General features: G+C 35.7%; 6 protein-coding genes across 6 annotated transcripts; 3 read left to right on the top strand and 3 right to left on the bottom strand.

Annotated features, from left to right (window-relative positions):
• Positions 1-755: 755 nt before the first annotated feature.
• Positions 756-4,920, top strand: L201_006907 (uncharacterized protein; the record flags this gene model as incomplete). Its single annotated transcript, XM_066222620.1, has 4 exons — positions 756-1,076; positions 1,247-1,374; positions 1,464-3,507; positions 3,577-4,920. The coding sequence occupies 4 exons, from the start codon at positions 756-758 to the stop codon at positions 4,918-4,920; spliced, it is 3,837 nt and encodes a 1,278-aa protein (XP_066078717.1).
• Positions 4,921-5,468: 548 nt separating this feature from the next.
• L201_006906 (uncharacterized protein) lies at positions 5,469-8,559 on the bottom strand (the record flags this gene model as incomplete). Its single annotated transcript, XM_066222619.1, has 21 exons — positions 5,469-5,563; positions 5,689-5,862; positions 5,958-6,088; positions 6,158-6,255; positions 6,331-6,346; positions 6,408-6,490; positions 6,552-6,562; positions 6,625-6,699; positions 6,760-6,847; positions 6,906-6,978; positions 7,042-7,078; positions 7,152-7,158; positions 7,250-7,272; positions 7,352-7,509; positions 7,590-7,691; positions 7,772-7,915; positions 8,009-8,029; positions 8,102-8,123; positions 8,214-8,308; positions 8,400-8,427; positions 8,520-8,559. 21 exons carry the CDS (start codon positions 8,557-8,559, stop codon positions 5,469-5,471), a joined length of 1,521 nt encoding a protein of 506 aa, XP_066078716.1.
• A 656-nt stretch (positions 8,560-9,215) lies between these two features.
• On the bottom strand, positions 9,216-12,475 carry L201_006905 (uncharacterized protein; the record flags this gene model as incomplete). The annotated part of the gene is made up of 11 exons (XM_066222618.1): positions 9,216-9,266; positions 9,348-9,551; positions 9,624-9,802; positions 9,871-10,145; positions 10,225-10,326; positions 10,406-10,679; positions 10,775-11,203; positions 11,262-11,587; positions 11,664-11,848; positions 11,940-12,232; positions 12,313-12,475. The coding sequence occupies 11 exons, from the start codon at positions 12,473-12,475 to the stop codon at positions 9,216-9,218; spliced, it is 2,481 nt and encodes an 826-aa protein (XP_066078715.1).
• A 416-nt stretch (positions 12,476-12,891) lies between these two features.
• L201_006904 (uncharacterized protein) lies at positions 12,892-17,526 on the top strand (the record flags this gene model as incomplete). Its single annotated transcript, XM_066222617.1, has 14 exons — positions 12,892-13,574; positions 13,666-13,952; positions 14,015-14,098; positions 14,160-14,309; positions 14,372-14,627; positions 14,704-14,915; positions 14,973-15,059; positions 15,135-15,223; positions 15,281-15,341; positions 15,434-15,641; positions 15,706-15,911; positions 16,003-16,078; positions 16,141-16,565; positions 16,634-17,526. 14 exons carry the CDS (start codon positions 12,892-12,894, stop codon positions 17,524-17,526), a joined length of 3,717 nt encoding a protein of 1,238 aa, XP_066078714.1.
• A 554-nt stretch (positions 17,527-18,080) lies between these two features.
• Positions 18,081-19,166, bottom strand: L201_006903 (uncharacterized protein; the record flags this gene model as incomplete). Its single annotated transcript, XM_066222616.1, has 4 exons — positions 18,081-18,104; positions 18,174-18,431; positions 18,498-18,566; positions 18,630-19,166. The coding sequence occupies 4 exons, from the start codon at positions 19,164-19,166 to the stop codon at positions 18,081-18,083; spliced, it is 888 nt and encodes a 295-aa protein (XP_066078713.1).
• Positions 19,167-19,928: 762 nt separating this feature from the next.
• On the top strand, positions 19,929-24,822 carry L201_006902 (uncharacterized protein; the record flags this gene model as incomplete). Its single annotated transcript, XM_066222615.1, has 11 exons — positions 19,929-20,355; positions 20,441-20,783; positions 20,845-21,602; positions 21,680-22,104; positions 22,161-22,181; positions 22,232-22,408; positions 22,463-23,608; positions 23,674-23,935; positions 23,994-24,124; positions 24,179-24,256; positions 24,325-24,822. The coding sequence occupies 11 exons, from the start codon at positions 19,929-19,931 to the stop codon at positions 24,820-24,822; spliced, it is 4,266 nt and encodes a 1,421-aa protein (XP_066078712.1).
• Between the last annotated feature and the right edge of the window lie 30 nt (positions 24,823-24,852).

Genomic DNA, 24,852 nt, shown 5'->3' with positions numbered 1-24,852 from the left:
TATGATGAGAATGAGAAACGCTACCTTTAAGAGCCGAGACTATGAGACTCTTTTTTCTTCCTGTTAACGTTTTAAGTTTAACCGAAATATACTTAAAGCTTACGAAGACATCATTTTACGTTACAATTCCAATCTTTTATGTCATTATTAACTTATTCCTCTTTCACTCCCTTTTTAACTTTTTTCATTTCATTTCGTTTTCATTTCTTTTCTTTTTGATTTTGTTTTTCCATAACGTCAAAATATCGCTCACCGAGATCATAGAACGGAGAGACAAAGAAAATGGTTTGTTGATCTGATCTGATTTTTATCTTTTTCTCTTTTTTTGGCTTTCTCATTTGTACATATAGCGTTGAAGGTTCATTCGAAGAAGATAACCATCTTAAGTGGATTAGTGGGTTCAGATCTCTTCCCCTTCGTGTATATATATATATATACATATATATATTATATATATATCTAGGGTCTTTCGATTTGATCTTTCATCGTGTATATATCTTCTCTCCCATTTAATATTTCTCTACCAGATAGATAACTATCTCATCCTCTTTCATCATCATCTCTCGTTGGGTTTTATACTGTAATCTTTTCAATTCCTAACTATAATATAGCAAGGATCCTTTTAAATAAACATTGGTTTTTTGTAACATCATAGATCGACTTAGGATTTCGATTCTCACTTTGATAACCTTGACTTTATATACTCTTTCAGAAGCTCATACGATTCTTTCGATATACAGAAATTGTTAATAGCGATGTCTTCATCAAGTAATCGTCCTCGTTCAGCCTATTTAGCCAATACATCAGTGTTTGCTATCTCCTCTAATGGTCCTTCATCAACATCTTCTTCTTCTCTACAACCATTCTCTGGATACGATTCATATTCAAATACCAATGAAATCCGCTCGGAAACAACGTCTAGCTCAACAATAGGTGTCACCGGAGCCGGACCTTCGGCGGGAACGACAACAACGACGACGCCGACGCCGCCAGCAACAACATCGAAATCAACTAATAATGCTCCGCAGATAAAAAGAGGTAAGACTGGATGTATCACTTGTAGAATACGCAAAAAGGTGAGCACAGTCTGAACAGGTTGTCTTTCGACGATTTGTCGTAGTTAGCATTTGTCGATTTCTTCGTTCCGAGCAATCCTTGCGGCAATCACGTAAACCTTCCTTCTTCAAGCTATGTATAGCTCCGAAAGATTATGTGAGCTAACATTGATATGGTCTACCCAACTTAGCGATGTGATGAAGCCAAACCGACTTGCAACAATTGTGATAGGTTAGGATTAGATTGTATGGGATACTCGGTGCAAAGACCAGCTTGGCTCAAAGCTAAAGAAGTGGAAAATCAGTTGAAGTTGGAAATGTGAGTTTTACAGGTGAACACTAGCGAGGATTCAGAATCCCTATAAACTGAAATGCGCTCCGCTGATCATTGTCTCGGGTGAACTATAGCAAACAAAAATCGACTGAAAGGCGAAGAACCAAGAAAACGGTACAACCCAAAACAACCGGAATATCAAAAACAAGATCTAACAAAAACTCAAATCTTAAAGTCAAATCTAGAACCCAGAATGATTCGAGGAACATCACACCATATACTGAGAATAGTGATCTACAATATGAATCAACACATAATATGGATCATAGCTCGGCAGAAGAATGGGAACCTTTTCCTGGTCATGGTGTCGAACAAGACTACAATCATGAAATAGAGTTAAATTCAATCAGTGGTTCTTCGCATTCAGGTTATGCACAATTACCATCAGCGCTATCTTTATCGACAAATGTCTCTGCAAATATCATTCAGCCTCCAGCTCAAAACATGGAAGCACCTTCCCATGAACTCAGGTGGCAGCCTCTCAATCCGAATGAAGAGATCGCAACCAGCTTGTATGGAAGTTGGACATGGAATTCAGATCAAACTCAGACGCACAATCAAAATCAGGGTCAGGATCCATATCAGATCTATCATGAACCTTCGACCTCATACACAGACTGGGCGGTAGCAATAAACCCAGTAACAGAGTTATGCAACCCAACAACTACTTCTAATCCAACAAATGTAGAAGAAGTGCCCGCAAATTATCATCAACCTCCAACTATACAGTATCATGCTGCTGAACCTCAACATTTTCCAATACCTATTCAGCATCCTATCCAGCCCCCACCGCATAAACTAAATTCTCAAGCTCAGATTCAAGCTCACTTGCAAATACAAGGCCAAGGTCAAAGGCAAGATAGTCAAGGTAATATGCCAGGTCAGTATTCAGAAGATTTAACCAATCCAGATACATCTTTAGATGAATTATGGTTATACCTACTAAATTCCAATGATCCTCATCATTCCCATCCAATACAAAACTCAAATGCAAATTTGAAAAAAAATCACAACAATAAGCGGTTAGAATCTGATAATCATGATTTTCGTTTTCGAACCAATAGTTTTCGTTCACGATCAAGTTCAAATTCGGAACCAGATACAGAATCAAAATTACAATCACGATCAAAATTACAATTACAATCAGAATCAACTACAAGTACAGTTATTACAAATCCATCACCATTGACTCCCAAATCATTAAGAACAAATCCAAACTCAACTCAAATGTATTTTAATCATTATTTAGATATAATCTTACCTTTACAGTTTCGCTTCATCGAGTATTCAACGTTAAATTTTCTGGCCCCTTTAGCTCTGAATGATGGGAATGTCATGAATAGTTTAAATTGTTTGGCAGCTTTACACCTTAGTATCCACAAAAACAAGAATAAATCGAAAAAACTGGAAAATAGAGGCAAAGATATAGACACGGATGCTCGGATAAATGATCGGAGTCAGAACAGGTACTCAAGCATCAATGGTAATTCTCGTATCGAAAATGATAATGGGCGAATTCGAGAGATCCATGAAGATGCCGATCAACCTTTGAATCTGCCGAGAGATGGCAAAGATGAAAAAGTTGCTGAAAAATCATTCGAAAAGACAATGATCAATTTGAGGTTGGTCAAGACTTCACCTAAAGATACTTTAAAGTTGACATCTACTTCAACAGATAAATTTGATAGTAATTTAGTTTCGTCAATTTTCGCAATCTCTTATATCATTTTCAAAGGGGGTATATCACATCAATGGGTAGAATCTTTAGAAATCTCAAGAAAATGTTTATCAGCTGGTCTAAACAACTCACCTGAACTAGGTATTTATGTCACTTCAAATCCATCTTTGCCCTGGAATTCAGAATTTTCTAGTAATTTACCAACGCCTCCTCATACCTCATCACGGTCAACGAACCATGCGGAATCGCCTTGGAAAAGATATAGACCTTTTTTGCATGCTATGATCAGAACTGATATTATAATTTGTATAACGGAAAATAAAGGTTCAGAATTGTTACCTATTTATAGGTTCTTGTTAAATAGATCACCATATCATACTTCAAATTTCGATCAACCAAATAACAGTATGCCTAATTTAAGTGATCTAGATAATACCACGGTAGGTTTTCCAAACTTGCGATTGTATTATTGACAGACAGTGCTGATAAGAATGTTTTCATGTGGATAGATGTTAGCATTAGCTGAAACATGTGCATTATCAGAATGGAAGATGAAAAGTGAAAAAGAACGTTGTTTGGATATTGAAGAATTAGTTAAAAGAGGATCAAATATTAAAAATTTATTAAATGAAAGATCATGGAGAGAAAGAAGAATTTTCAATTATGAGATTGAATTGAAGAATTTAGTTGAAAGGATGTCTATCAATAATAATAATAATAATAGTAATGGTAAAAATGAAAAATCGAAATCGAATATGAACAAAAAATCAAAAGGATATTCAAGTGAAATTACAGAAAATGATATCTTAAAAGGTAAATTATTGAGTGATGTTTTTTTTCAAGGTTCAAAGATATTATTAGCAATTACAATGAATGGTTCTTATCCAAAATTACAATCAATCAAAGAACCAATAAATAAAATTATTGAATTAATCAATCAATTATCTATTTTGGAAAATCAAATGAATATTCAATCATCGCAAAACATTAATATTGATGATCGTAACACTTCTCCTCTTCCACAACATTTAGAATCACATTTAATTATCCCAGAAAGATCAACTTCAATTTCACCTTCAAATAATTCATATATATCTCTTTCACCTGAATATTCCATATCTCAAAAGTCAGATCACAATAACCAAGCAATTCAGTATAGTAACGATGCATCGTTGCAACATAACCACAATCTACATCAACAGCATCAAGCACGCCAGCACCAACAGCATTATTCAACGTATAATCAAAATTCACTTCAATCTACCCAACATTCATATGGCATTAGCACACAGTCTTATCAGCAGAAACAAGCACAAACACAGCATTATCACCGCGCTAATCATCAAAATCCTGCACAAACACAATCAGACATTAACAGCAACCAAACTCATCACCAGCATTATCTTCGAGGACAAGAAACACAAGCTTTATCACAATCACAATCGAATTACCAGCAACGATATCAATCAGAGACAGGCAATCTCTCTGACCATCGTTACATCCCAAAATCATCCAATCTCGTTACTAATACAAGACACACAAATGAATTTGTACGATCATTAGTTTTCCCTTTAACAATAGCAGCATGTCATTGTACAAAAGAATTACAACCTTTTTTCAGAAAATTATTTTTAAATTTAAATAAAGATACTTTACTATTTGGAAATACAAAATATTCTTGGATTTTAATTGAAAAAATTTGGGAAAAAAGAAATAATTTTTCAAAAAAAAATGGTACTAGCGATGTAGAAGAAAAGAATGATGGGGATAATTTAAATTTGTATTGGTTGGAAATTATGAAAGATAAAAATGGTAATGGATGTAATTGGGAACATGGTCTTTTGATGATTTAACATAATACATACTGGAAAAGAGCAATAATCACTAGAGTATCTATTTACATCATCTTTGTCGACTTTGTTTATAAATCGTAATCTGTACAAAATAGCTCTGTATATCTGAAATAATAGAATCTCTCATATAATATAATATTAGTTGTATCTCATATAGTCAATCCCATAGATCTTACAATAATATCTCATAACATATCATATGCATCATACAATGCTTTCTGAAAATGACCTCTAGACTATTCGGCCAATATATGAGTGATCGATGAGAGATGATATCTGCACAAAAGAACAAGAGCGATGGAATACATAGAAATCCACCAGATATGTCTTCATGAAATGAAAAGAAATGCAAAAGTATTTCAAATGTGGTTATCTCTAAACGTCCAACGAAGTATAATGATAAAGTTACTCTATACTCTATAATGTGAAAGTCTAATTTATCAAATGGAGGAAGAGAATTGACAAGAGTCAAAATAGTCTAATAATCTGATAAGATGAAGAAAAAACAAAAAAACCGGAATCTTTCTATCTGTCTACGCTTGAAGATTTTAATCATTCTTCTTAAATTCTTCTCTACCTCTTGCATCTTGTTTTGTCCAAATTGAGATACTTTCAGGTGGTGAAAAGAATTCTGCCCATCCTTCTATATATATTATAATCGAAATATTGCCAATACAAGTGAGTCAGCATCAATAAATCTGTTTTTGATCTTATAAGGGGGATTGAACGGAAAGGCAGAAAGGAAAACAAAGTCCCAAAAAAACTAACCATCATCAATTGTAATTTCACCTTGATGCCAACCCATAACATCAGTCCATTTTTCACCTGCATGTTCTTTACCAACTGATATTTTCTTTGAACCATCTTCTTTTCCATTACATATGACCACTACACAACCATCATGCTCTTCATCACCTTTTCTCAACCATGCTACACAATTTGCTATTAAGTTTGGAAGATTATTAGCTTAATGACTTAGATCCATATGAACAAGATAAAACCAGAATTTTATAGTTAAGAATCAAATTCGTACTCACGGTGATCCCAATAATCGTTTAATTCACCATAAGCGAATAATTTTCTAGCTCTAATAATATCGTCAAGTTGCGAAACAGGTTTTTGAGGATTTTCACCTTCGGTTCCGTATAAATCGCCATAGAATACGCAACTAACCGCATGTCACAGGTCGATTTCCACGTCAATATGTTGAACCAGGAATAACGATATAAATACTCACGGATACCCGTCAACTCTTAAAAGGATCAAAGCATAAGCTAGCGGTTTGAATGCGGATGATACCCATCTTTGTAAGGATTGACCAACTTGTGTATCATGCTAAGGTCAGGTCAAATCAGATTAACAGGTCTTAGCGGAGTTATCGTATACACAGTCTAACTTAGTCAAGCTTACATTGTCAACGAGGGTTCTATGATGAATCATTATTAGCTAAATTTTCCCTGTCAAGATGCTTTCTAGATTCCACTTACACCGCATCGATGGGTCTTCTCTGTACTAAAGTATTATCGAAAATCTGTCTAAGATCATAATTTTCTCTTTGTTCACCTGCAGTCTGTATAGCAACAATGATTTTAGCGCTTCTCATGGAAAAACATGATAGAGACTAAACATACGTGGAAATTATCTGTAACATCAAAATTGGTACATTAGCTAAGTCGTGAACTCGTTTTCATCATTGAAACTCACCTTGTAAACAAGAATCAAAACAAGAGAATTGAGTTCCCAGTCCTTCAACGTAATCCACAAGAGCGTCAACAGAGTCTGATCGAGAAGAAGATTAGCAATCCATATCTTCTACGCTCCAATCTCATTTCAACTAACCATGCCAGAACTCTCCAACACAGAATGCTTTAGCTTTACCACCTTCGGAAGATCTAATGTGTTTGACGAATTCTCCAATGAAGTGTTGCTAATTGGTAGTTTAGTTTTGTAAAGCCTATAATACTATTGTGGTGTAAGCGACTCACTGAAATATGTTTGACAGCATCAAATCGGAAACCATAAGCTCCAGTTTCTTTTAAAATCCAGTCGCCCCAGTTGCTATAGATCAATGGATGAAGTAAGTATGAACGGGCTTCTCAATTTATAGTAGAAGACGCCTACAACAAGTCTTTCTCGACCTCGGGATGAGCGTGATCGACTGAAATAAGACGTGAGAATAAGCATTATCCATTTGACATATGATTTACAGTGGACAATCACGATCGACTTACTATCGGACTAATTCCATTGAAACGTGAATACACATTGTAAGTCAGATACACAAAGAAAGATGCACAAAGAAAAAACTGTCAACCAATGTGATACTTACAAACATCAAGTAATCATAAGAACCTATTAGGTGTGAATTAGCTCTTCTTTCCAATTTCGAAGAGATACATATTGACCAGCATCTGCTCTATCTCGCACTTACCATTCTCATCATCTACATCTTCAGCCCAAGTTTTTCCATCTCCTTGGATCTTGAAAATAGCCTTAGTTTCAGTTTTAGCATCATAATCTACACCTGTGAAATGGTTATAGTTCCATTTCATTGATGAATTTGTATCGCCTCTACCTGGGAATGTGAATCTGTTTGATTCGATGAATTAGTGACGACGATGCTATATTTGATTGAGTGAACAGTTCATAAATCAGGATGTATGACTGACTTTGTCCAAGCTTCAATATTATGTGTTTCACCAACTTCCTTATTTCGATCATTTTGATCAACCATTGTAGCTAAAAATTCTTCTTTATCATCTGCACCAGCTCTACACGATTAAAACAAAATATATGTGTCAAAGAAGTCGTTTTTAAGGTACCCTTTTTGGGGAAAGTAGTGAAGACTAACTTATGATTCAGAACAGCATCAATATAACTAATTATACCATTATCTTTTGCCTTTTTAATTGCAGCCAATAAATCTTCTTTAGATCCCCATTTAGTTGGTTTACCACCTTTTTGATCAAATTCACCTAAATCCCACAAGTCGTAGCTGTGAGTATCAGGGGGGTTTATATATTAGCTAATTGACATATATGATGATTTGAGCGTATAAGAGCAATTTGAGATATTGTTATTCACTCACATATCGTATCCTGTTCCTTCACTTAATGTTGAAATCATATTATAGATAGTTAATACAACTGGGAAAAATGGTAGATTCCATTTTGATACTTACGGACTTGATCCTTTTGTAGGAGCTATAAGAATATTTGTTCACGAATTAGTCAAAATACACAAGTTTTCCATATTATGAATGGAAAAAGACCCTCTTAGCACGGCAGACTTACGAGGTAACCAACATGCAGTTATACCGATATCAGCTAAATGTTCAACATCATCTGCATATTTTTTCCAATGTACACCTGCAGAAGGACAATACCATCTGATTGAAGAAAGGAATAGACCAATCTCATCAGTCCCTTGTGTCCAGAAATGTTTATTCAACACTTGAGCTTAGTGATAGAATAACATACTCGAAATATTGCATCATTGTGTAATTCCCTATCAGCCAGCCAGATTTATCAACATTAGCAAATAGAACACACAATCGAGTATAAACTATTCATAGGATTGAATTAGTGTTGCTTACTTACCTGGTCTACCCCTAGCATCTTCGTTAGCGTGATGAGCCATTTTGTAGTTCTGTGTCTAATCTATGACAAGCTGTACGCAGATGATTAAGGTGCGATTTTAATCTTTCGTGAGATGAGGTGATATAAACCAAACAAAGACGAGTTCTTCTTATCTCTACAAGTATCCAAGAAGAATCAAGCAAAGTGAAGCTAGAGATAGCTTTACGATAATACACAGCTTCACTAATATGAAATGTGATATGATGGTAATATGAATGATATTAAAAGATTAAGGACTACCTTCAGCTTACCAAGAACAACAAGCCCGTTTCTAGATACCATACCAATGCGTAAACAAATCAGGCACGATCAAATTACGGCGTGTTTCAGGGTGTTTCAGGGTCCATCACTGTAAAAAAGACAGTCAGGGCGCAATCAATCAAATCAAAAATATTACATCATCGCATCAAAATCAAACTGTCCTGTAACGAGAACGAGGCTGTAACCCCGGGGTTTGAGCGATTTGAACGGAAGCAAAACATTTAGGTTTAAGATATCGAGGAATGCTGAATAGAGTATGTAAGGTACTAGTACATGACAGTATCGTTTAATGGCACGATGACAACTTTGTTCGCATGTCAAACAATGTATATATAACTGGAAATACAACTTTGAAAAGATAATATAAGAAGAGACATACAAGCCTAGAGATTGTCTCTATGCCAAATAATGCAACATACCCCTTTCTTCTTCATCTCTCATCAAAAACTACGCGTAAGAACCATTCATCATAAATCAGTATATGCACCTAATATAATATATCAAGTGTGATCTCTTGAGATGACTTACCTCTCTTTCAATCAAACTTTCAACTCTTTTCTTAATTTCTTTAACATCAGGTGGGAATCTTTTGACAACATCACTAACAACATTATCAATCAATAATTGTAAACTTAATTTCTTTTTACCTTTCATGATTCTAACTATTGTAGCTTCTAATACTGATACACGATCAATATGAACTTGTTCATTTGTCTTCTTTGATTCTTCGGCCTTTTATACAAAGAAAATACTTTTGTTCAGTTTACTGTCTACTATAATAGTATATTCCCCAAATACACTCACAGACATATCTTGTTGAATACCATTAATTTTGAATTTGATTCTTTCACTTGTAAAACCTTTATTCCAAGCGAATATATCCGTAGGTTTCACTTCTTTTCCAGGTGGTTTCTTCAATAATACTCTTGTACCTTTTCTACCCAATGCTAAGGATTGTAATGTTCTGATTAATTCTTGAGTTTCTACAGAATCAACAAACAACATAGCAATTAGTCAGTACCGCTCTTCCCGTGCAAGGTCGCGAACTTACCAATACCAGTTCTACTTTGAATAGATTTAAAATCCAATGTATCTTCGTCGTTGAACAACAAAAGCACAACAGCTTGAAATAAACTAACACCAATTTCATATTTTGTATTTCCTGAAGCAGGAAATCTAGCTGTTAAAGTAACAGTAGATAATTGAAATCTCCAGGATAGTTGTCTATTTTTATGTTGTGTAGAATACCATGAGGTGAATAAATCGATCGATGATTGTAAATTTGGTGGTAAAGTGAAATTCCATCCATCTTTAAGTAACGGGTAACTAAAAAAAAACTACTATCAGCTAACTCGTTTGACGACAGCGAATTCGACAGTTGAATGGTTTTGATGGAAATACTTACGCTGGCCAAGCTGATTCAGTCAATACATTTGCAGTGAAATTACCTGCATCTTTATATTGTTCTGGATCTTTAGCTTGAACTGATTGATATGATTTAACAAGACTATACGAGAATAGAATCAGAATGAGCTCAAATTGGATGTTCCCTATCCTTTTTAAAAGATGACGAAAACAAAGCTTACGTTTCAGATAAAGTAAGATCTTTCATCATAATATCACCTGAAGTGAATTCTTCACCCATTTCTTTTTGTAATTTAGCAATCATATTTCTTTCCATATCATCACTTGCAGATCTACCTAAAAGTAATCGTTTAGCTAATTGAGTTGAATAGAAAGCTTTAAACACATCTTTATCCTTTGTGAAACCAATTAAAGCGATAATTTCATCTAAATGAGAATTAAATTCCGAATCTGATAAAGAAGGTCCTTTTCGCATGGCCAAATCCAAATGTTTTGCTAAAAAAATTTGGTCAAAAACAAAAAGGAAATGTTATTAGGGTTTGTTTTCTATATGAAGCTTAGGGTGAGAGTGTAAAAAAAAAAAGACTTACCGATCCACTCAGCAGGAGCATTTTGTCTACTACCTAAACCTTTCTTGAAACCTACTCTTGATGCTTCCTCTAATTCAAATTGTCTATTTCTCTTTATCCTTTTATTTTCCGCTAACTCTTTTTCGTTTTTCTCATCTTCTTCAACTGCAAACACATCTTTGACTTCCGAATCTTCCGATATAACATTATCCAAAGAAGATGAAATTTCGAAAAGACCAGTGATAGCTTTATCTGAGAATCGTTTCATCTTCAATGTACCATCAATCATTTGAGCATCATTCTCAGGGTTAGAGATTAATGTCTTCAACCTTGCTTCCAAATGATCTTCTAGTGAAGTTACTAAGAGAGGGAAAGAATTGATATCCGTAGAGAATGTATATAATCTTGTCAAAGCTGCAATGTCGAGCTCATCCATACATTCGTCAAGAGCTGGTGATATAACAGAAGTTTAGCTATTTTTTTCTTTCAAACGATATTTCCAGCTTACCTTTTCTGATTATCCTATTCGCGACTTTCTCACCAGCTTCTTTCCTAACTACAGTAACAGCTTGTTCGGAAACTTCGTTACTCAGACAAGCTATAGCTCGTTCTTTCTCTTCTATGACTTTTTCTAAAACCCACTCAATGTATTTTCCAGGTTTCATCTTTTCATCTCCATCTTGTTCAACTTGATTTAGGTAGTATTCTGCATTACTACAATAATGTTCTGTAGTATGTTGTAAATAAGATTTAGATATTGATTGATCGAATGTACCCAATAATTTTGAAAGTTTCGATGTTGATTTTATTGTTGGTCTTATATCTTCCAAAGGTCTATTGTATAAGTCAAATCAACTTATTCTCCTCATTAAAATGGATTGGGTAGAGAGATAAATGAGGAAAAACATACTGCTCAGATTCTCTTTCCTTGGTTGACCAAGCTAAAACATCTGATCTTGTCTTTTCGCTAATGATTTCATTATCCCAAATTGATTTCCTAAATATACTTATTGATAATTCCTTGATTGAAGCTATGCCATTGTTAGAATTGGAGTATACTCGATCGAGGTAAACGAAAATTGCAGATAATAAATCCTACGTTGTACAAAATCATATTCTGTATGAGCTCAATGAAAATTGCTGAAAGGGTTATTGAGTTTGCGTGTATCCATCAATAAAAACTTACCACTCTCTTCTCCCATGATTTCCATCCCTCTACAAGACGATTCAACCATCCTTCCTGTTTTGACATTATACTACCTCTCCATTCTCTCACTACACCAGAAGCAGATTTTTCCAACTCTTCTTTAATTCTGTAATATAGTGATGATCCCAGTGAATGGGGTTGTAAAACCAAAGTATGACATGTATGAGATAAGGTATGGTATGATAGATCAGTCGATTTGCCTGATAATATCGCTGGGATTGAAGCTAAAAGATCGTTCAAAAGGTTACTTTGAGGTCGTGAGGTAGGTTTCACTATAAATATAGAGTAAATGTCAGCTTCACGTATTCAGAGTCATCATTGAGATCAAAAGCTAAAACATCATCAAGCTTACCAGTCACGCTGAGCTTGACAGTCTTGACACCATCTTTCGATCCTGATGATGAACCACCTCTACCAAGATCTACGGCTGATATGAAATCTGTATGTGCATTTTTACTGGGTTGATAAGCAGAGAAAGCATCAGTCCGTGAAGGAAGTACGATAAGAGAAGACATCTCGTCTGAATAATTAACTGTGTCCTTCTGCTTTGACATCCATCGACATATTCGAAGATACTATCTTAATCAATAGCAAGGATCGTTCTGATCGACGAGGAAAGATGTCAGACAAGGGGTTTGGCCGAAGTGGAGGTCATTTCAGATGTCTAACTTACACGTCACGATATCATTCGTAATAACTCATTAGGATTACTGTTTTGTAATGTAATTAGACCTAAACGTAATCTCATCCAGGGATAAGGTTATCAATTGTAATTCGCTATCATGAAATAGTCAATTGATCCGGTTACACGGTATCTTTGCGTGATAGGAATGGAATGTTCTCTCTTGCTAGAATACTTTATATATTTTCACTTTCTTTCTGCTTACTACCCGAAGCTTTGAGCAATCCTCTTTCAAGACAATAGATCAGAATGGCTTCTTCACCTCAATCAGCTCCCAAGGCTGATTCGAGTGATATAGCTGGAATTGACAGCATTGATAAGGAATCAACAATTCGTCAAAGAAAGGTCCAAGCTTCTTCTTCTGCTATCACTGAAAATGTCATTGTAGAAGAAAACAAAGACAAAGAAACTAAAAGAGATGGATTATCAGCATTTCTTCAAGGAGATAATGGTTCAGATGAAATTAATTGGGGTAAAACAGCTACAGGAGAAATTTTCAAAGTACCTCAAACACATAGTTTTTTACATACTTTAATTCATACAACACATAAATCATCTTTAACTAGATTAACATTATTTTCATTATTAGCTCAACCAATTTTATTTTATTATTTATCAAATTATAAAAACTTTAGATCAATATTTTTTTTAATTTATTTTGGATTTTGGAGATTAACATATGATTTTGGTTTTGCATGGTTATTAAGAAAACAATCTGAAAAAAAATTTATTTTACGTTGGTTAAAAAATAAAGGTTGGTTAGATTTAAATCAATTGACTGAATCAGGTGGTGAAAAAGGTTTAGAATGGTCAAAATGGTGGAAATTGGAATTAGAAATGAAAATGGATAATTCATATAAATGGGAAAATGTTCCACAAGAATTTAATGCTTGGTTAATGTTCAGACAATTAGTTGATGTTGTTTTGTTAAAGTGAGTAATCAATTTCTAGTTTGGGGCGTTATATATAACGTTATTATCCCAAAGATGTAGAAACTTATTCAGTCGTCCATAATCACCGTAGCGACTTTGTTTCGTATACATGTTTCGCTTGGTCAAATTTACATTTCCCACCTAATCATTCAGTTCCATTTCACATTCTAAGATGGGTATTTGGATGGTCATTGATCTTATTCAATTTATGGGTAAAGATTGATGCTCATAGAGTAGTGAAAGATTATGCTTGGTACTGGGGTGATGCATTTTGGATGATGGTTATGCAAAATGATTTAGTTTTTGATGGTGTTTACGAAATTGCTCCACATCCTATGTATTCAGTTGGTTATGCTGGTTATTATGGTTTATCAATGGGTATGTTTCTCTTTCTCTAATTAGAGTCAGCTAAATTAAACATACTGACCTTTCCTTTTTAGTCGTCGGTTCATATACCGTCTTATTCGCTTCATTAGCTGCTCATGCTGCTCAATTCGCTTTCCTCTTATGGTTTGAAAACCCTCGTAAATCATTTATGCTGCGTAATCCAGTTTAAGGATATCTTACTGATCTGTTTATTTGCAGATATCGAGCGAACCTATGGCGGAGGACAAAAACCGTTAGTTCACAGAGCACCTTTATCATGGGAACAAGATCAATCACAAGCTGCTGGAGAATCAGGATTCACAGCCATAGCTGAAGAAGATGAAAACGCTACACCCTCAGCTACTGAAGGTGAGTTCACCCAAGATTAAAATAAAACGTAAAGATAATTGCTTACATCGGTCGTGCTCTAGGCGAAACAGAAACAGAATCTGAATTACCTGAATTACCACCTTCGAAAATTGAAGTCAACCCTGTCATTCGCAAACCACGTTCAGATAGTGTTTTGTCTTCTGGATCAAATACAGATAGTGGATATACCAAATCATACTCATCAGCTAGAAAATCAAGTTCATCAAACAAGAAATCTAAACAATTATCAATGCATGATTTAACCCATAAATACTTTAGAAAACCTACCATAGTTTTATCACAACTCGATTTATTTAGGTAAGTTGGTATCTACAATCTAACGATAAACCAGTGAGACGAATCAGCTGACTGAATATCAATTTGATTCCCTTAGAGCAAACGATTTTGCTTTAGTAATTTTGATTATATACGCACTATCAACTTTAGTTCCATCTTTCTCATCAACTAGATTAGCTTTGACAGGTCATTTCTTACATGCTTTATCATGGAGATTGTTTCATTCATATGGATTAGGTTTATTATTACGTGCACAATCAAAATCAAAATGGTTAGTTAGACATTATCTAAAACATTATCATTATCCTGGTGATGGTAAAGTATCTTCGACAACAGAATTAGAAAATGAAATTGATGAAAGTGAAGCTAAAGAAGATGTTGTTAAAAGAGCTACACAAGAAGCTTTTGGTAATTGGCAAGTCATGTACAATATCAGTTTAGTAATGACCTATGGTGAGTTTGGTTAAACCAGCTGGTATGTTGTTTCGATTGTCGGATATAGCTGATTGTGTTCTATCAAATATGTAGTTTCTTTCGCCGGTTTGGCTTGGAAAACTTACCACTTACCTATTGATTGGACTGTCAGTGGAACTATCTTAAGACATGTTTTGGGTCTTGTAAGTTGGTCCCGCTATTTCTTTATTGTTGTGTGTCCTCTCTAATATCCTTGATAGCTCCTTATTGCTTTACACGTCTGGTCTGCTGTGTCTTCTTATGAAGTTCTTGGTGATTTCGGTAAGTTTCAACGACCATACCAAATGACACCTGCGGTCCACTTGCTATATATTCCGTAAGATTATGATCGCTAATATTGCTTTCCATTATAGGCTGGCTTTATTCTGATTTCTTTTTACTTGAGCAAATTCCATCTCAACTCGCGTATACCGGTATCTACCGATTCCTGAATAATCCAGAACGGAGTATGGGTGGAGCTGCATTCTTAGGTCTTTGGTTAATGAGTAACTCGAAATTGGTTTTTGCTTTGGCTTTGATGAGTCACTTGAGTCATTGGTGGTTCTTATCTTTTGTTGAGCAGTAAGTTTTTCGTCAATCCCCTTGTAATGATATTGAAAGCTGATAAGGATGTTCTTCTACCTAGACCACACATGAAAAAGCTTTATGGTGATAGACTTAGAAAAGATGGTGGATTGACTAAGACCCTTAAGAATGTTGCTGATAAAACTCTTAATGCCAAAGGTGGTAGAAGAGGGTCCGAAATCAGAAGAGTCGTACAAGAAGTCAAAGGTTCTATCGAGAAAGTCGAGGAAAAGGTCACAGAGGCTGTCGAAGAATTCTTGGATCATGGTAAGTTGGCGATTAGTTGCAAAGCCAACCAAGCTCGTCTGCTTTATACATCCCCGTGAAGAAGGCTAAGCTCATGAGATATTATACATAGCCCGACCAATGTTCTCTGATATGGTCAACGATACTAAAATTTTACTTCAACATTCTAGGGAGAGAATGATTATCACGTAAGCTAATGCGCGACTCCATACGTGTCGCAGAAAATAGCTAATACTCCATGTCTCTTCAGTCGAGTTGCCGATGATATTTCAGCTTATGATCCATCACGATACTCACTTACGTTACCTACATCATCTTCAACGATTGTACCTAAATATCATGTTGGTCAACCTATAAGAGTATCTTGGACTGCACCATCAAATCATTCACGTAAAGATTGGATCGGAATTTACAGATTAGGTTCATGTAAATCAACTTTGGTCACAAGAATATCATCAATTGGAAAATGGATGCCCATATATGAAGAAGAATGGGATGGTGATACATATCTAAATCCATTGGGTCTACACCAAAAATCAAAAGATGATGCAGATGCAGGTGAAGTTTTATTTAGAGGTGATCAATTACCTTGGTCTCCTGGAAGTTATGAAATTAGATATCATCATGATGGTAAACACAATGTAATGTCAAGAGTAGCTCCTATTGAGATTTACGGTAAGTTGTTTCTCTATATACTGTATGGTACGTAAGCTAAACATATTACACCACTCTGCAACGAATAGTTTCCAAACCATCTAACCCAGACTCGATCAGATCAATTAGATCAACTCTACTTGATATTGTTACACTTTCATTAGATAATAATCCTAAATTGATCCCTAGATCTGCTAGATCCAGAATTAGAAAATCATCAACGTCAGCATCAACACCTACTACCTCAACTCCGGGAAGTAATTCGTTATCCAATTCACTCCATCAAGATGGTTTGAAAGGTAAAGGTAAAGATGTTAGACAACAATCTATCGGATCTGCTTTGTCATCTTTATCTGATATAGACGAAATCAACAAATCGCAAAACCCCGTATCATCGGGAAATAACGGTCTTTCCGACAAACCCATCGTTGGTCAAGCGGAAGATCAACACGAAGATGATGATCTCAAGACACCGTCAGCAAAGACTATTCCTATTTTATCCTCATTAAGATCTAATAGTAGAAACGAAGGTCACGATCTCGATCAAGAAAATCATCTTCGTCCAGACATCAATCATAACTATGAAGACGATTGGGAAGGTGGTACATCACCATCATCATCAAATGATCCTTCATTAGAACATTACTTTGATCAACATGATCAACATGATCCAGAGGATGATGATGATGGTAAAATATCTACAATGGGTGATCAAGATGATTTCATAATAATGACACCTAATCAAGCACAAAGAATTTCGGATTTATCACAATTATCATTTGGAATTGAAATCTCAAAAGATTTAGTTATTGCTGAAGCAAACATCAGTTCTTTAGCTAGAAGAGTTGCTGGTGCAAGAGGTTTGACTTCGAGAATGACTGGTGTAGGTGGTGGTAGAATTGGTATGGGTGTTAGAAATGGTGGTTCAAGATCTATCAAAGGGGATTTACCAGATAATCAAGAAAGTGATAAAAACGATTAATGTTCAATGTCTATATACAATAAAGGTGGAGGATAGAAATGGAGGGGATGATTTGAAAGTGTTGTGATTACTAGCGAGTGCACAATTAGTGAAGGGCAAAAATTTACATAGAACAGAAAAGTTCAAAAGGTGGTGGAAAGAGAAGTAAATAAGATACAGTGCTAATACACGAAAATGAAAACCTTTTTTTTTCTTTTGAAGCTAGATATGCATATTCCGCTATTTGCAAACATGTGCCGCAAATCAGATTGTTACAGTCGTTACACTTGGGAATATTGATGATCCACCGCCAGCGTATTTCCAGTATCAATACGAGCGCCGACAGTATACTCAGCATATGGGGTGATACTAGTGTAGGATAATATAAACAACAATACATGATAATACGAATATGTTTCGTTCGAGATATAAAAATGAGACTTGAAAGATTGATTATGATTGAGCGTACTGCGAGAAAGTTTAAAAGAGTGAGGCGGAATATATATCAGGAGTATTATTGTTGAAGCTGCACTTCGTCACGATAGCTTTCACTTCTACTAATATTGTTTTAATGTTTATCGGTTATTTTGGTTGTTGAGCTGATAAAGATTATATATCAGCATTGACGGACTTGTGATCAGTCTGATCAGGAAACAAAGACAACTTACGATTCTCAAAATACTCAGGAACAAGTTCAAGAAATCCAAGTATAAAGTCAAGGCTCCCAAAATAGCTTCATCGACTGAAAGTCTTTTCATAATTTGTTGAGTATCATATAAGACGAACCCAGCGAATAATAGAGTTGAGAAGCATGCGATACCAAGATCGACATTTGCGTTGAATGGTAAGAAAATTTGTACAAGTGAAGCTGTAAGTAAACCCCATATACCGACAAATAGGAATGGTGCGAATGAAGAGAAGTCGAACTGGTGTAAGAAATGTGATCAGCATTCGTGCGGATATATGGGTAAAAATCGATAAGCTATACTCACTTTGGTTTGGAAAGTGAATAGAGTTAAACCTGCAAATACACCTAAAGTAAGGAATAAAGCTTGAAGAACCTGTAATAACAATGCATCAGCTGAGTGTAATTACACTTATGTTTTTCATAAGGTGAAGCTTACTATTCTACCTTCAACCATAGAAGTGACAAAACCAATTGACATAGCTTCGAATAAAGTGAAAATACCTAATAAAATTAAATTTGCTGGATGATGATGTCTTTTCCAATAAACCATAAATAGAGAAACCATTGAACCAATTAATGGAATCCAAATAATCCAACTATTTTGTTTTGTAAAATCCGATACAACTGGTAAAGACATTGCTAAAGATACCACAGAAGTTAAAAGTAATTGAACGAATAAAATTGAATATACTTTTCTAATAAATGATAATCTAATTTCTGTATCACAATCAATTACATTAACTCCTACTTTAAAATCATCTGATGATCCTTCATCCATCCATGCATTTCCACTAATTCCTCCTGGAACTGCTCCTCCACCATGATGTTGGTTTGAGCTAGATCCTTGTTGAGCTTGTTGAGATAAAAGTGGTTCTCTAGCTTCGACATCGATAGGTGCTGCTCCGTACGATTTCTTAGCTGGAAGAGGAGCTGCTTGAGAAGGATTATCTGTATATCTTGGTGGTGATGACATTTTTGCTTCGATATGATGTATCTGAATTTGGTGGTAACGTGAGATTTGTAGAAGAAAATGAGAATGATCAAAGATCGTAAGTAAAAGATATAAATCAGAACTGAAGATGTGAATGGAATGGATGTACAGAATGAATGGGTGAATAATGGAAGTTGACACCAGGTGGCAAACGACGTCAGTGAATCGCAGCAAGCGAATAATGGCAATTATGCTATATATATATTCAAGAAAAACTCACATTCCATGGCAACACGTGGTCTCTCAACTCCGTGTAATCATGTCTCAGTCGTATAGGTGGTCAGTACGTTACATTGTGGTGAAACTACAATTCTGTGGAGACAGCTGTTCGAGTCAGCTCTGGGACATTCCTTTTTGTTCTTTTGGGTCGGCCTTGATTGATTTATAGACTTCCTGTAGGCGTACATGCATGGTTAGAAGTTTGAAGAATTTGAAGGAAAACAAATATAGCATGCATGAGTCTTCACATAGACACTCAGAGGAGTTGTGATAGTATCGCGAAGAAAAAGGAATAATGAAATTGAAGTATCACGTTGACTGAATAGCGCTTTTGTTATTGGATTTTAGTGTTTACATTACCTTAAATTTGTTTACTCTTGATTTTCTTTCCTTCCTCCATTTTTTTCTTAACATTGTATGCTAAAAAGGATTCTCCTCAGTCGTCAACTATTCAAGCAAACTCAGACTGTCGATAATCCTTATCATCATCATAATTGTGAATCCCATTTAATCTACTTAAAACACATGACGAATTCCGTCTTACCACCTTCACTTAAAAGACCTCGTTCCACCTCTCCTTCAACATCCTCATCACCTAAAAGAGCAAATTCAGAAGATCCTTTTTCTTCGAATAATTCAGATTCAGGTTCAGTTAGACCAGATTTCTTGCTTTCAAATAGTACTTCATCCTTAGTTGGAAACAATAATAGTATGGTAGGAACAAGTTCACCATTAAGAGCTGATAATGAAAATGATGTGGATGAAACTGGAAGTAATAATGGAAGTGGAAGTGGAAATTTGGTTAAAAGAACTCAAGAAGTAAAACTCTGTTCTTCAGATGATGGAAATATAGATGTGAACGTAGATGAAGAAGCAGATAAAACTATTACTCAAACTGAAAACAATGCAACTGCAGATAACATATGGAAAGAGAGATATAGTGAACTTTTAGGTAAGATCACTCAACTTATCAAAGACAGACCATACATTTCAATGTTAACAGAGCTGATGTCATCTTTCACCATACCTCAAAATAGCTCCAATCAGTCCACCTTTCATCCCATATGATAGATACTACATACTCCCAAAGCCCACTTTAGATAAGCTCAAACAACTCGCTTATGAACATGATGGAGCGAGTTCCTCTCTTCCTCCAACATCGTATGCTGAAGAATTGAAAGCCGCCATGACAAGACTTGTTCCTGATCAATCGGACGAAACCTTCTGGGTAATTCAATCAACAGAAACACAATCAGGTTCAGGTGAATTTACTTTAATTGGGGAAGGAAAGGAAGAACAAGTTTGGGCTTTAGGTGATGCAGAAGAAAATAGAGATTTCGTTTTTATAGCTAGTAGAGGATGGAAGAAAATTGTTGAATGGTAAGTAACCCTTCATTTATATCAGTGCAATATTGTGTATGCTCAGATGGCATGGGTTTAGGTTTGGGCCTTATGATGGACCTTCACTTCCTAGATATTGTGTTCCACCTGAAAATATAGAAATTCAACCTGCTATCATTCGATTATTCATTGTTTTGCCTTCCACGCTTGATCACATCAAACCCAATACAGATGAAGCTGCACAGGTTGAATTAATGTGTCCCAGTACTACGCCTATGCCAATTTTCAAAGAATTTGTCAAATCAGTTGCCATTCAGAAGCTCAAAGTATCCACTCCAGATTCTTCATCACCAATAAGATTATGGAAAATTGAAAAGACACCCGAAAACGATGAAAAATTGTTATCTTCTGGACCCCTGATAATTTCGTCATCAGCTTTGATTGAAACGATAAATAACTTCTTACCTGCAGAGGATCAAAAGGAAGATTTAGCTGAAGCTATATTAGGGAATTCAAAAAATCAGATCATCGCAATCGAGTTTGGTAAAATTGAAAATGATAAAAAAGTTTGGAATGTTGATATTAGCGAAGATAATCGAGCAAGCGAAAAGAAAGCAGCAGCTGCAGCAGCACCCCTTTTTTCAAAACCTGCTTTCTTTGGTGGATCTATTACTGGTTTAACTGTACCTCAAGCTTCAACTTCTTCAAATACTGGTGCTGTTCAAACTAGAAGTCAATCTCAACATGATAGAAAAGGAAAAGGTCTCGTCGGATTACAGAATTTAGGAAATACATGTTTCATGAATAGTGCTGTTCAATGTTTGAGTAATACTCAAGAACTCAACGAATACTTCTTGTGTAAGCCTTATCATCACATCATTCTGACATAATCGGCAACAAGCAATAAGATATCGCTAACATCCTTTCATATGTAGCTGGAGTATATACCGAAGAGCTCAATCGAGATAATCCGCTAGGTATGCATGGTAAAATTGCTGAAGCGTTTGGTGAAGTGATAGAGAATTTATGGAGTTCACCTACTTCATCATATCATTCATATTCACCTCGTACACTTAAATATACAACATCGAGATTTGCACCTCAATTTGCTGGATATGGTCAACACGATACACAAGAATTCATTGCTTTCCTTTTAGACGGTTTACATGAGGATTTGAATAGAATTATCAAAAAGCCATATATCGAAAAACCAGATTGGAAAGCTGGAGGTGGTGAAAAAGAACTAGCTGAATTAGGTAAAGAATGTTGGGATGGATATAAGAAAAGAAATGATAGTGTTATTGTGGATCTTTTCCAAGGTCAATTACAGAGTACTTTGGTTTGTCCAGAATGTCACAAAGTGAGTCGCTCCCATTTCCGAGGTCTGACTCAGCTGACATCGTTACGTTTATCTAGGAATCTATCACTATGGATCCAGTAAGTCATCGAGGGGTCCGAAAGCTGGAGCGCTAATCAAGTCACTGTAGTTCATGTATTTGACTGTTCCTTTACCTATCGCTCAACACCGACACATGAAAATGATCTTTGTACCTTATGATGTCGAAAAACCTCCTATGATTGTCAGACTACTGGTCCCTCAGAACGCTTCGTTTGCTCAAGTCAAAGACAGGCTTGCCGCAATCACCGGAAGCAAAGCCTATAATGTAAGTAAACGTTGACTTGCCTCCGAGGCCCGTACTGATATCTTTCCATTACAGCTTCTCGGGTTCGACCTCTGGCATGGTCGTCCGTATGCTTTCTGGTTAGATTCCGATCATAACAGTGAAGCTAAGGATAACGATGTCATGATTTTCTATGAGCTTGCGACACCCGTAATAGCAACCAGAAAATCAGTTGGTACAGTCCCCACAGACGATTCCGTCACAGTTCCAGTGTATACTTTCAAATCCAGAGAAAATCGATCACGTTACGGTAACGATTATCCATCTGAATGTCATGCCAAGCCATTCTTCATTACCCTTTCTAAATCCGACACTACGAAACCTTCTGCTGTCAGAGAAGCAATAATCAAAGGTTACACACGTCTCATTCGACCGGACATGAAAGATCATCTATATGTTCACGCTTCAAGCTCAAAAGCAGTAATACCAACACCTACTACACCAAAGCAAGAAGAAGATACAGATAAAGTAACTGAGATTCACTTGAATGGCGATCAAACGACTGTTATTGAGGTTACAGCTGATAACCAAGGTGATGCGATGGATGTTGATTCACCAAATCCTTCTACCACCAATACATCAGGAGGATTACACGCAAGTCCATCAAGTGTTTCATTAGCTAGTCAAGGATCAACTTCTGGAAGATCAATTGCAGGATCCGTATCAGGTCATCTTGTACCCAGGACTGATCTTTTCAAAATTCACGTATCTGAAGCAGCTAGTGATTCAGTATTCAACAGTTTCAAAAGTAGAGAAAAGATCAATGTTCATCGAATTTTCACAAAAGAACCTAATGATGCATCATCCAGTTGGTCATCATTGGAATCAAGAAAGAAACCTAAAAAATCTTATATAAAAAGAATGACAGCTATGGTTTCTTCTTCACGTGAACGTGATCGTGATTCAGAAGATGAAGGTAATTTATCTGATTCTTCAGCTTCACATCATCAACAATCTCAACCTGTTATTAGACCAGGTGAAGGTATTTACTGTGAATGGCCTTCACAATTATTTGATGAATGGCTTGATGAAGGTATTATGGGTGATGATATAATTGATCCAGCAATAGATAAAGAAATAGCAAAGAAAAAGGAAGGTAAAAAAATAAGTATAGAAGATTGTTTAGATGAATTTTCAAAAGAAGAAACTTTAGGTGAAGATGATTTATGGTATTGTCCAGTTGTAAGTGATTGCGTTTATTTTTTTTACGCCTGTTCACTAATGATACACATTCGAACATATATTAGTGTAAGAAACATCAAGCAGCTACAAAGAAATTAGAAATCTATAAAGCTCCTGATATTCTGGTCATTTGTATTAAACGATTTGGTTCTTCCAGAAGAATGGGAGATAAATTAGATAACCTAGTTCAGTTCCCTATAGATGGATTAGATCTTGGTGAAAGAATAGGTGAAAAAAAGGTTGCAACAAGTTTGAGAATGAACGGAAGTAATTTGGAAGAGTTTGGCATTGATGAAAATGATAGTGAAGAAATGATTTACGATCTTTGTGAGTTCACACGCGATAATGCTCCGAATACGTAGCTCATGTAAAATTGTCTGTACAGATGCTGTGGATAATCACTTTGGGGGTATGGGAGGTGGTCATTATACCGCTTTCTGTCGAAATAGAATTGATGGTCAATGGTATAATTACGATGATTCTAGAGTATCTAAAGCAGATGTAGAATCTGTTCAAGTGAGTTTGTCCGCTATCATTATCGCCAACATTAGATACTGATAGTCTAAACAGAGTCGAGCTGCATATCTATTGTTCTATCGACGAAGGACCAAGAGACCTATCGGAGGTATATCAAGGATCAAAGCTGAGGTAAGTCGTTTTCAACCAATGCATTAGAAGAAGTTGAGCAATCCAGCTGACATATCGAAATTGAGCAGGAAGCCTCACGAAATGCATCAAGGGCTACATCACCTCATCCATCATCACCTACTTTCGGTTCCGGTTCAGGACTCGCTAGACCAAACCTACCAACCTTAACATCAGCTAGAGATGATGATGATGGTGCAGCATCGCCTTCATCAGATCATTCAGATTCTTTACCTGGATATTCAAGTAATTCTTCTAGTGAATCATTGCCACCTACACCTAATGTACCTTCACCTAGATTATCCGAAGATGAAGAAATAGATCTATTTGATCCACCCATAACAACAACGACAACAAGGTTTACAACTGCACCTACAACTAATGTTGATGTGACACCTTCATCATCAAATTATGAAACTAGTGAAGAAACTAAAAGTACGGCATTAGATTTAAGTCAATTAGGTTCAAAAATTGGGTTCGGTAATAACGCTTGGGTCTCAAGTACAAGTACAAGTACAAGTCCTGATCCAAATACGGATACAAATACGAGTACTTCAGATCAAATCTAGATGAAGAATTGAGAAAGATAATATTAAGAA

Source organism: Kwoniella dendrophila, chromosome 9 (assembly GCF_036810415.1).
Source record: "Kwoniella dendrophila CBS 6074 chromosome 9, complete sequence".
Lineage (NCBI taxonomy): Eukaryota > Fungi > Basidiomycota > Tremellomycetes > Tremellales > Cryptococcaceae > Kwoniella > Kwoniella dendrophila.
The sequence above is the reverse complement of the archived record's forward strand: the minus strand, read 5'-3'. Positions and strand labels throughout refer to the sequence as shown.